The sequence below is a fragment of the Lycorma delicatula genome, chromosome 2 (assembly GCF_047948215.1).
Source record: "Lycorma delicatula isolate Av1 chromosome 2, ASM4794821v1, whole genome shotgun sequence".
Lineage (NCBI taxonomy): Eukaryota > Metazoa > Arthropoda > Insecta > Hemiptera > Fulgoridae > Lycorma > Lycorma delicatula.
The window spans coordinates 94,998,054-95,011,216 of NC_134456.1; the positions used below are offsets into that span (position 1 = coordinate 94,998,054).

General features: G+C 31.5%; 1 protein-coding gene across 4 annotated transcripts in view; it reads right to left on the bottom strand.

Moving 5' to 3' along the window:
• LOC142319018 (putative phosphorylase b kinase regulatory subunit beta) overlaps window positions 1-13,163 on the bottom strand; it is a 108,263-nt gene that overhangs the window by 14,813 nt on the left and 80,287 nt on the right. For all 4 annotated transcript variants that reach the window (XM_075355826.1, XM_075355825.1, XM_075355824.1 and 1 more), the window contains 3 exons: window positions 9,863-10,008; window positions 4,805-4,937; window positions 79-221 (listed from right to left, as the gene is read on the bottom strand). In XM_075355826.1, the coding sequence (XP_075211941.1) occupies window positions 79-221; window positions 4,805-4,937; window positions 9,863-10,008 (422 nt within the window). The remainder of the gene's footprint in view (window positions 1-78; window positions 222-4,804; window positions 4,938-9,862; window positions 10,009-13,163) is intronic.

The window sequence follows — 13,163 nt, forward strand, 5'->3', positions numbered from 1 at the left end:
TTTGTATAGTATCTAAGTTTTAACACAGAGTGAGAATAAAACATTTGTTTTAATCAAATTCTGTTTATATATTCTGACCTGTTTTCCATTTACGAGGACAGTGGTGATGAATGGACTGATGCTGTCAACAGTATGATGCAATAAAGAACTACAGTATCTTACAACTACCCAATAATGAAGGCATCCAGCTGTGTAGTATATACCTTTTAAATGTTCCTCAACTGAAAAAAAAATATAAAATTAATAATAAAACTATAATTAAAAATAGTCAGCACAAAATTTGTATCTAACATGTTACACAACTTTTCTCACTAATTTGGGTTCTGATTTCAAGTATGCTATTGAAATTGTGTCACGACATAAAGCCTTTACGTAAATCATTAATTTGTAAAAAATTCTTATAATAAACTCATTTTAATCAACTACTGGTTATAACTGAGAATAGTTTCTGTATTTTTACTTTTAAATAATATGCAAACATGTTTAATGAAGAAAAAATAAATAAATACACCACTTTACAATATTATTTTCTTGTGATATTTATTTGTTTAAATCACCCTTTTTGGGCGATTATTTCTTTGTTTTTATTTGTGTTTAGCTAATTTTTAGTTATTTGGTTGAATTACTCATAATGCAAATAAATAAACTAACAAATCAGTCCTGAATTGTTTACCTTGACATGACCGTACTGCTGTGACCTCATTGTCATTGCTTTGTTTATCTTTCTCCTGTTTGATTTTTTATTGCAAACATTTGTTTATAGTATTTATCACATTGCAGTTTGTATCACCTTTTCAGTTACTATATTTAAACATGATTAATACGGAAGGTAGGGGGAAAGTCTAGGCGGAATAAACCCATTCCCGGTGATACCATAACTGAGATACGGCCTAATGACTCTTCTTCAGGAGATGATGAGTCTAGGGTTGGAATTTCAGATACCCATACTGTTGGAATTCTACCCATACTGTTACGGATTTCATTAGGGATTTTGGTGCAGATTTGGGATGTGTGGGAAGTTCTTATCCTCTTGTGAGGGAATGCAATGAGCAGTTTGATGGATTAACAATTTTTAGAAAAACCTAGAAGTGATTCATTAATTCTGCACCAAAATATTATTCCTCAGGTTAGGAATTTTAAAGCCTTAGTCTCTGCCCTAGCTGATGAAGGGTATGAGAAGTTAATTAACTGGCCGCACAAAGTGCATGAATTAAGGAAAAACTAACTGCTCCTGTTGTGGCATCTCAGCACAAGCCTTATTCACAAGTTCTAAAAAAGAAAAGGGATGCTAGTTTGTCCCAATGGCAGCCTGAGGCTGCTTTCGTTAATGTAAAAGAAGGGGTTCTGAGAAAATCAAGCAAGGATATGAAGGATGAATTTCAGTTCATCCTGTGGGAAAAGGGATTGAGCCTGAAAATTCATAACATAAGGGAGACTAATAAGAGGCTAATAATCATTGGAGATGGCAAGGAAACAATAGAAACTTATTTCAGACTCGTTTGAGGTTGGTAAAACCAACATGAAACTCATCCCAAAAAGAAAGAGGCGTCCCAAAGTCATTGTTTATGACACTGATTGATGTTTATCTGAGGAGTTGATGACTCTCATACCAAAGCAGAATACTCAGATGACTGAGGCAGTCTTTAAGGCCGATTGTCGATTGTTATTTAAAACAGGTAGGTGCAAGGCAGAACACTACCATAGAGCCTTCAAGGTTAGTCCTGAACTTTTTAAAAGCTTCTTGTCTGATGGTAGATTGTGTTTTTATTTCTCTTCTAACGAGGTTAAGAAGTAGTTAGATGTCCAGCCGTGTTTCAAATGCTGCTGGTTTGGACACAGAGCTAAATTCTCTAAACATCTGGCAGTTTGTGATCATTGTGGTGACAAGTGATGCACCCGTGACATTGTCCCAAGAAGTCAGAGGGTCCAACTTAAGTCAACTGTAAGTGTTTGGAAGGATCATAAGCACTTTGTAAACAGCAAAGATGTAGTTGTTATCAGAGAGATGTTGTCATGTATACTAATTCAATCTCATAAGATGGTTAAAATTGGTCAATTAAATGCACAGGGTGCTTCCATTGTTCAGAGTGAGCTTGGTGAGATCGTAATGCGTAGAATATTGGATATTGTTGAAGCATCCACACAAAGTTTCCAGCAAATTGCCAGGTTTTCCTCATTGGAAAAGATTTTATTGTGGTTCTAATAGTATATTCACTGTCTTGTGTGCAGAAGGAAACTTGACTGCATCTTCATATGACAGCTCTCAGATAATCATCATGTTGTTGTCTATATGGATATTTAGAACTTGTATCTTTATGTTGCAAGTTCATATTTTCAATATAGAAATCCTGCTTATCGAGATCTTGAAACAAAATCCTTTGATTCTTCAGACCTAGCCCAATACTTATTGGTACGGTGCGGATGTGAACGCTAAGTCACTCTTGTGGCACAGTGGATTCACCGATGATGGTAGTGAATTAATAAAGGGCTTTTTAGCCCAATATGATCTACAGTTATTTAATGTACCTGACAAGTTGCCCACCTATACAAGTAACACAGATGGACGTCAGCATTTTGCTGGAAAGAACATCAGTGTTATTAGTAGGCATACTCCTGCTAATGTTTGTAACTGGAGAGTAGTCAATGATTGCTCAAGCGAACATCAGTTGATTGTATATGAGATTGTTAGTGGCTTGAAATATCGTTACTGACGTAACACTCTGGTTCAGCAGGGTCGTTTCCTGTGCCAACCTCCATGTCGCAAGTGGTAGTGTCTTGGCCCTTCACCTGGAGGTCCCAGGTTTGAATCTTGGTCAGACATGGCATTTTCACAAGCTAAAAAAATTGTCACACATCTCATCCTCTGAAGTAATACCTAACGGTGACCCTGCAGGTTAAAAAAAGGGTCGTTTCCTGTACAAGTATGCGAACTGGAATAAATTTGTTGGTTTTCTTTTGGCCAGGCTTCATGTCTAAAATCAAAGTCTGGATGGTCTGGATTTGGAAGACTTGGCATTAGGTTTATCGGCAGCTTTTATAAATGCTGCTGAGTGTTTAATTCCATGTAGTTCCAGCCGAGAGAGACTTGAATCATGGTGGAACAGAGAATTGTCTGTTTTGAAACAAGCTGTCTGTCATTCTCGCAGAGCATCTCAGCAAGAAAGTGATCTGGAACAACGGGCAGTCCTTGTTGGTGAATATCAGGATCTTAGATCTTGATATTTTCACCAAATTAGGAATGGTTAGAGGGATTCCTGGCATTCCTTTGTTCACAAGCAGGGGAACAAGTATCCTTGCGGGGGTTATGTATATGGTCTTGGGATACAAACGTCGAAAGGACGTTCTTCTCTCCACTCCCAGGTTTGGTGTAATTTGAGCTGCATCTGAAATATTGCATCGATTAATCAACAATTTACTGCCTGATGACAATGAAGCTGATGAGACTGCATATCATCTGTAGTTGAGGCGTAAGGTCACTCAGTTTCAAGGGGGTGCAGTGTCCTTGGAGATTGCTGAGGCCGAATTGCATCAAGCTAACTGTAGCTTAGGTAGGGGGAAAGCCCCTGGCATGGACGGAATAACTGCAGAGCTCTTTGTTTGCTCAGTAGGGGTTACTGTGAAAATTATCACACAAGTTTTAGTAAATTGTTGTTTAATACTGGTGACAAGGACCCTGCTGTTAGTTTGTCCTACAGGCTCTTGACATTACTGCCAGTCATTGGTAAGGTCTTTGAAAAGGTTCTGCATCTTTGTATAAATGAGAAGTTGAGTTCGCGTGGATTATTAATGGGAAACCAGTACAGGTTTCGTCTTGGAAAGGGTAATGAGGAAACCATATTCTGAGTGATGAGTGTGGTAACAACCAATTGTGAGCAGTATATCCTGGGTATTTTCCCAGACATTTCAGGGGTGTTTATAATAATGCTACTACAGTGCTAGCAGTTAAAGTTATGGATGATGCTAAAAATTGGTCGCAATTTTTCCTGCAAAATTATTGCATAACTTTTTAACATTACTAAAAATGAATATATTTGCCAAGATATCTTAACTAAATTTATTCTTTTTTTAAGACAAGGCAAAGTACTGTTATCAGTAATGTGGTAAAGAAAATATAATAGCGAAAATCATGAACTCAGAAATATTTAATTTTAGAATGATCATTTTTCAAAGTTTCTTGATCTCATATCACATGATATTTCTATTTGATGGCTTCTGAAAAAAAATGTTTATATAACATATTAACTATCATTACATTGAATCCCAACATAAAAAATTAAACTGAAGATAATTACAAGGACTACATTACTGAATAAACCATAAATATGATTTCTACGAGTTTATCCAAAGGTAGGTGTATTGAAGGTTTCATCATAAAATTCAGGTGTAAAAATGTTTAAATATATCTAAAACTACATTAAATTAAATAGATGTTTTATTATTAATTTGGTATATTTTTCAGTTGCACAATTTGTGGACACCAGTATAAAAATATTTTAAATACTGTTAAGTCAATGCCTAAACAGTGCATGAGAACCTTTTGATAACCTTTTTGAAAACTGTTTTAATTAATAGGATGACAATAAAATATTACTTCATAACTAGAATTTTTACAGTGTACTTTATTTCTTTATAGCCAGCACTTATAAATGCTCCTTAAGTAGTGGAATAAAACTTAAAAAGTATTTCCTTAATCCCAGGTAATAGAAATAAAATTTATTGTAATCTTTTTGCACCTACCCCCAAAAACATACTAAATAATGGCAACCAATAATTTTATATTCATAAACCAAAAAGCACTGCTTACCAGTCATGTTATTGAACTCATAATGAGGACCTTCTCGTTTTAATAAAACTCCATACAGCTGACATTTTGCCTTCAAACTTGTTGCATTTCTTATGGCATCTAACAATTCATAAAGTGGTTTGTTCTCAAAGTTCTAAAATTTGATAAAAAAATTAAATTTAGACTTGGAGATCTTCAACATCCATAAAAACATTCAGTAATGAAACATGTAGAATATGTGTTTAAAAAATGAATATACAATAGAATTCTATTTATTTATAACAGGTAGTCAGTGTTATACAAAACAACATGTACAAATAAAGAGAGCTATGATAAATGCTACTGAAAAAATTAGTAAACAGAAATGAAGAAAATTCTGTAAACAGAAATCTTTAAAAAGTTGTTTACAAACAGAGGTTTTTATTTGTTTACGAACAGAGAGTGGTTTCTAAGCATTAACAAATTTAAGCATTTAATAAAGTTAAGCATTTAACAAATTTAAAGATTGTAAAAATAAATTATAAAAAAATTATAAAATGTTTTTAGAAAATATTTTTAAAGTAATAAAAAACAATGAACGAACAAATCATGTAAATAATAACAATAATTACAATAAATAAATACAATCAGATAAAAAATTTCACTTTTGTAGACTAAAAATTAATTAGAGAATATCTTTATTACCAAAAATTGCATTTCTATTTAATAGGTAGTCTATAAAGTAGTGAGCTTTTTTATACACATGATAGTGTTGGCATCCCAATCTATGGGTAAATGAGTCACAGTGGATCAGGCCAAACGTAATTTGAAAGCTAGCAGTTGAAGCTAGTAGATGTGCAAAAGGTGTTGGAATTTTTATACTCAGATGTAAGGTATTGCACCGTGAAGATGGGTGAACTTTTCGTTAAAAACTTTGCTACATTTTACAATTTTATTTTGATAAATGCACAAATGCTGTGCAGGCCCGTGAAGAAATTTGTGCTGTTTTGGGCAAGACACATTATCAAAAGCAACAGTCAAAAGATGGTTCAGTTGCTTTCATTTTGGAAATTTCAATGTCCAAGATGCCCCTTGCAGTAGACGGCCAACCACAGAAAAGGTGAATGATATTCTGGCAAAAGTCTAAGAAGACCGGCATGTAAGCAATCATAACATTACCAATGACCTAAACAAACATCACCAAACAGTGTTAAACCATTTGGAGAAAGCTGACTACAAAAAGCAGCTCAAATTTTGAGTGTCACACGATGTGACTCAGAAAAATTTACTCAATCGAATTTCTATCTGCGAATCTCTACTGAAACGTAATGAAATCAAGCCATTTCTGAAGCAGTAGATCACAAGTAATGAAAAGTGGATAACCTACAACAAAAATGTGCAAAAAAGATTGTGGTCGAAGTGAAGCTCCGCAGTCTGTGGCAAAGCCCGCACTGGCACTCAGGAAGGTTATACTTTGCGTATGGTGGGAATGGAAGGGCATCATGCATCACAAGCTGGTGCTTTGATGCATGTGATCTGGAGCTGCTGCTCCAGATCACATACATCTTTAACGACCTCTCAGAAATTGAAAGAACTTGACTGGAGGTTTTAATGCTTCCACCATATAGCCTGGACTGTCAGGCACTGTCAGACTACGATTTGATTCAGTATCTTCAGAATTCTCTGAATGGTGTTAAGTTAGTTTCAAAAGAGGCCAATGAAAATCACGTGACTCAAATTTTGACCAGAAACCACAGAAGCATAGCAACAAAGGGATTATGATGTTGCCAGAAAAATGGCAGAGGGTCATAAAAAATAATGGTGCATACACAGTCTCATACTGTTATTTTCCAATAAAAATAAATGTATTCTCAATTTTGGCTTCCAAAGACTCGATACTTTTTAAACAATCTGATACTATATCTATGTAATACTAACAGTAATATAAAACTGCATTCTGAAACCTCATTACTGAGGAAGGAATGAGTTGTTAACTAGAAACACGCTACAAACTCAGTGTCATGTTACACATATGTACGCATGAATTTCAATAATTAAAAAATGCTGGCAAAGGATTGTGTAACTTTCCCAGCTTAACCCTTAATAGATTTTTATTCAAATATGATAGATTGTTAAACAATGACTATTATGTTAATTAATTAACCTTATGTAAAAATTAATATCCCATTGTTTAATTTCCTTATAAGGAAATATTTTTATTACTTTTCCTACTTACATAAAATCTGTTTAATGATATTAGAAGAAAACAAATAAAATATGAAATTGGACCACCTTCCCCACTTGTCTGTGTTTTTAAAACTTAACACAACTATAACATCTAATGTACAGAAATACTTTGGGCTAATTAGGTGCTTAATGGTTAAGTTGATTTAGAAATATGAAAAATCTTTAAAAAAAAAATGATGGGACCAAAATTTAATAATAATTAGAACTTAATAAATTTTGTAAATGTATATGACTGAAGACAAAAAAAAAAAAAAAAAATAGCAAAACCTCTAAAACACTTAATGTATAAGCATATTCCCACTCCTAAGTCCAAAAAAAAAAAATGTTAGTAACTATTTATATAGTACTATCAACGTACTGAATTACTAGTTTCTACAATGCCCCCACAAAGTTTAAATTTTAAAATGGTGGTAACTATCACACAAAAAAAAACAATAAGCCAAGACTGATGTTCATAAATCATCAAGATTTAGTAGACTGGTGATTTGTTTAATGATCCCAAGTTCAAAATTGAATGGTATCAATACCTTATATAAAGAAATATTTGAGCCAAATATTAAGTTTTAATGTTCTGATAGTCTAGAGATACTTATCAACATACATACATCTTTCTGGAATATTTCCTTTACTTTAAAGCTATAGCTGCTGTAGCAAGCTATTGACGGGAAAGTAAAACCCAAATACACATTATTTTTGAGCCTCTTTCTTACAAAACATAATTGTAAATTACTATAATAAACTAAAAATCACCAGTTAACTTTGGTAATGGCTTATAGATCTTAACTAGTTTTGGTAAAAATGTACACAAAAATAAAATAATTGACTGCAAATGATATATAAATTTAAATTTACATCTATTTAAGGTTGTTTATATGATGTATGATGCACACAAGGTGTAATCTAAATGGATTATAAGATTTATAAGATAAACATTTTTTTTAACAAAGAAAAAGTTATTTAATTTAAAAAAAATATATAATGCCATTTTAAACAGCACCATACATAGAATATACCATTAGAATTCAAGTCGCCCGATGACTTATCGTTACAAGTTTACAGCTTTTCTGCCAGAAGACGTTGGTGTCTGAATAGAAAACTGAACTATTAATAATCATAATAGTTTTGTAATACAGTTACACATAAATAACACGGTACAGTTAATAGTTTTGTTACACAGTTGTGCCATAAATATTCAATTAATGTATTGCTACCTCTTTTTACTGAGACTGTTTTAGTTAATCAAAATATGTGGCATAAGTCCCTTGTAATGTGTAAATTCAGCATGTGCCTTAATGAATTGAGAAAAACAATCAATATGTTTTTATAATAAAGAGATGTTTATTTTATAAGACTGAGTACAGATTATGTAATTTAGTAACATTTATAAGGTGTTGCCAGTTATGGCTATTTTATGATGATAATAAATATCAGTAATAAAAATTGGGTGCAAAGTAAATTTAGTGAGAAATGATCTAATAACATCTTTCATTTCCAATAGATAAATAAAATTTAACAGTGTAAAATCTACCAGACATTTGTGTTCTTTATATTCATTATCAGGACTTCTTAATAGTCAAAAAACAGTTTACTACCAATTGATATTCCACACATTTTATCATTTTATTTTTATTTATTTATTTATTTTTTACCCTAAATCTAACCTCAATGATCAATTCACTTTTACCTTGAAAATATAAAGACATGTTGGTAACAGTTAATATTCAATACTGTCATCTTAGATGATGCAATATAAAGTTGTAAGTACTGCTCATTTCAGCCTCAGATTTTTTCCACAATTCCTTAGTTTTCATCAAATTGTTTACAGAGGAACATTAAAAACCAAATTAATTATTTAAAAAATTTATTATTGACTAATTAAAACAAATAGAATACTTGTTATTCAGGCTTAAACTGTCAAGTTTGAGGCCTCATCATCAACAGATTTACCAGTTAACGGGTACAAAAGATAATCTAAGAAATAAAACTGAATTCATACTATGACACTGTAGTTATCATTAAGTAACTGAAGGTAAATAATTAAAACCGTTCAAATATGTTGCAGAACCCAGATTCAAATCCTTTTAAACAGATATTTAACTTTTATTAAACCTGTATTCTCATGTTGTCAGTGTATTTTAATGGCAGGGAATTTATTTAATGGTGTTACTATGACTGGTAGCCTGAGAATATAGCAGACAAGAAAAAATGTCTGAAGTGACTAAATAGAGACGTCAGATGTTTATTCTTATTCCCAATCTTTCTAAAACACAAAAATATGAACTATTCTGAACTAAAGTAGCAGTAAATGTAATGTCATATTAAATTAATCTGCATTAAATTAAATTTTCATGTTTAATATATATTTATAATTTAATAGGGGGAAACAGTTACGTTTACTATCTAAAAAAGAAAAAGTAATGTGACACTACTTATTTTTATCAATTAATTACATTATAAACCTTCTACATGAGTAAGATATTTACATAAATAATATAAAAATTCATAATCTTTATTTATTAAAACAAGATAATTAAGCATATAACGTAATATGTGAGATTTTGTAGATTTGATGTTACTATTCCAATAAAGGCTATTATTATCATTTTCCATTCTTTTATTCTGCAATCTTCAATTATAATAATTAGCTTTTTGTAGGAACTAGCCAACTAGCTCCTAAGTCTGCTGACTAAGAGCGGGATACTATCCCTAAAATTCTTATGAAATGAACAAATGGAAACAAAATCATACCACACATATGTTACTGAAATATTTTTTTATCACAGTATATGAACCATATTTTATAAAAAAAAATCTTAAAAAATAAAATTTGAGAAAAACAATATTTCATAATACCAATAAATCAGTTGAATCTTCAGTATAAACCATAGCTTTCGGAACATCTGTTAAACTCTGATATCCAATATAATCATGTTCAACTTGGCTGAATTGTTGAAAACACACTTCACTTGTATCCACAGTATTCATGAAGTCTAAGTGTTCTAGAATAACAAAGGTTCTTGCTACTTTTATACATTAATTGCACATAAAACTTAAAACCAAGAAATTCACAGACAATAATAAGAAAAAATAATTAAAAAATGTTCTATTAAGCATAAAAAAATATTTATTTAAATTTTTGATAACAGTGAATACTACAGATATTTATTTACAATTTTTGGTTTTTTGGTTTTGAAAAAATAAAAACAAACTATTCTCTGACAAAGCAGAAATAATACATTTAATTTTAGACCAGTCTCTATAAACAAAATACTGGGTCAAATACAAAATTAATAAGTAAGCACTAATTATCATATTTTAGCATGTAAATTCTACGAATTAAATTTTTCCCAAAAATAATTCATTAAGACAAGATAAAAATGGTGCAATTTTTTCCTAACTCTTACAATGGGTATGTTAGGTTATCAAAAATTTTGTAGAATTAATTTTTTTTTACATTTTAAGGGTAATCTTATGAAAAGAAAAAACAGCAAGTAGAGCTTTCTATTATAAATAATTTCTAGGATATTGAAGTTAAAATATTTGTCATGAAAATAAAGAAAAAAGTTTATATAAACATGGGTCCAAAAACAATTAGTAAGTTATAGATTTAGAAAAAATTTATTTGCTATTTAATTTTTATTTATTTGCTATTTGCTAAATTATTTAATTGCTAAATGTGTCAACATAATGATTCGCAAATGCTTTATTAAGTCATCTATAGTTTACGAAATTCACCACTTTACATTGCTATATTATTTTCTCAAAGTGTATAATTCAATGTATATATAGACATTGATTTTTTTCAGATAATCAAAAATTAAATGGAAATATCGAATACTGAAAATCATGTTTCTGTAGTTCCGCGAATGTTGTCGTATATAACCTTGTTGATATTTTAGTCCATTTATTTCACAGTTACTTCTTATTACCAGTTATACTACTATTTCATATTGTTTGTATGTATATGTCTTTGTTATATTTTTCACACTGTTTCTTCGAGTTTTTTGTTGTTTTATTGTGTAAAATGTCTGCAACACTAGGGACTAGTATAGAAGCCTAAATGATCACGACATTTGTGAATATTTTGACAATGAGAATAATTTGAGTGAAACAGAGAGTGAATCAGATAATAAGGCGCTTAATAATATAATCGATGATGAAAATTATGATGAATTGGAAGACACTGATTACTTGGAAGTCATTACTCCTGAACAACTGCAGCTGTTCTGCATGCGTACCAAGAACTGCCAGGACCAAAACACATGCCACCCATGGGATCTCCAGCAGTTGAGTATTTCAATTTATTTTTCATATAACTCTGTTAGAAATAATTGCTAAAGAAATGAATCGTTCTGCAAAGCAGTTTATAAATAAACATGCAGTAAGGTAGCACAATGGCTAGAAGTAAAGAATGCAGGTGACGATCCTTGTGGTGGACCAGGATTGAGGAAATTAACAGAGAAAAAAGAAACAAGATACTGTGTGTGCAGATCAGAAGAAGGAAAAAGAAAGATCAAGAACTGTCTTTACCAGGTGCAGTACAGGATTACACAGGGAGTGTTGTCCTAAACATAAATGTTAAGAAAACATTTTATGAAAAATAATATGTAGGCTATGTACTATCAGGCTTGTGGAAGCCATAGTTTTGTAAATAGTGATCCGATTTTCATAATTTTTGTTTTATTTTATCAAGAAATTCATGTAGATATTTACATTTATTAGCGAATTTTTGTAATTGTTAGTGACGTTTTAGAATATGAAAAAAATGAACGTTTTAATCAATTTGGCCATCCAAAACTAAAGTTTATGATAAATAAAAATAAAAACTGTGTAAAATGTTATAATTTCTGGTGATAATCATATTCTGCAGGAATTGAATGTTAAGTGTGAATTTTTTCATGTTTTTAGATTGAATAATGAATTATTTATTTTTTTTTTTTGTCTTCAGTCATTTGACTGGTTTGATGCAGCTCTCCAAGATTCCCTATCTAGTGCTAGTCGTTTCATTTCAGTATACCCTCTACATCCTACATCCCCAACAATTTGTTTTACATACTCCAAACGTGGCCTGCCTACACAATTTTTCCCTTCTACCTGTCCTTCCAATATTAAAGCGACTATTCCAGGATGCCTTAATATGTGGCCTATAAGTCTGTCTCTTCTTTTAACTATATTCTTCCAAATGCTTCTTTCTTCATCTATTTGCCGCAATACCTCTTCATTTGTCACTTTATCCACCCATCTAATTTTTAACATTCTCCTATAGCACCACATTTCAAAAGCTTCTAATCTTTTCTTCTCAGATACTCCGATTGTCCAAGTTTCACTTCCATATAAAGCGACACTCCAAACATACACTTTCAAAAATCTTTTCCTGAGATTTAAATTAATTTTTGATGTAAACAAATTATATTTCTTACTGAAGGCTCGTTTAGCTTGTGCTATTCGGCATTTTATATCGCTCCTGCTTCGTCCATCTTTAGTAATTTTACTTCCCAAATAACAAAATTCTTCTACCTCCATAATCTTTTCTCCTCCTATTTTCACATTCAGTGGTCCATCTTTGTTATTTCTACTACATTTCATTACTTTTGTTTTGTTCTTGTTTATTTTCATGCGATAGTTCTTGCGTAGGACTTCATCTATGCCGTTCATTGTTTCTTCTAAATCCTTTTTACTCTCGGCTAGAATTACTATATCATCAGCAAATCGTAGCATCTTTATCTTTTCACCTTGTACTGTTACTCCGAATCTAAATTGTTCTTTAACATCATTAACTGCTAGTTCCATGTAAAGATTAAAAAGTAACGGAGATAGGGAACATCCTTGTCGGACTCCCTTTCTTATTAGGGCTTCTTTCTTATGTTCTTCGATTGTTATTGTTGCTGTTTGGTTCCTGTACATGTTAGCAATTGTTCTTCTATCTCTGTATTTGAACCCTAATTTTTTTAAAATGCTGAACATTTTATTCCAATCTACGTTATCGAAAGCCTTTTCTAGGTCTATAAACGCCAAGTATGTTGGTTTGTTTTTCTTTAATCTTCCTTCTACTATTAATCTGAGGCCTAAAATTGCTTCCCTTGTCCCTATACTTTTCCTGAAACCAAATTGGTCTTCTCCTAACACTTCTTCCACTCTCCTCTCAATTCTTCTG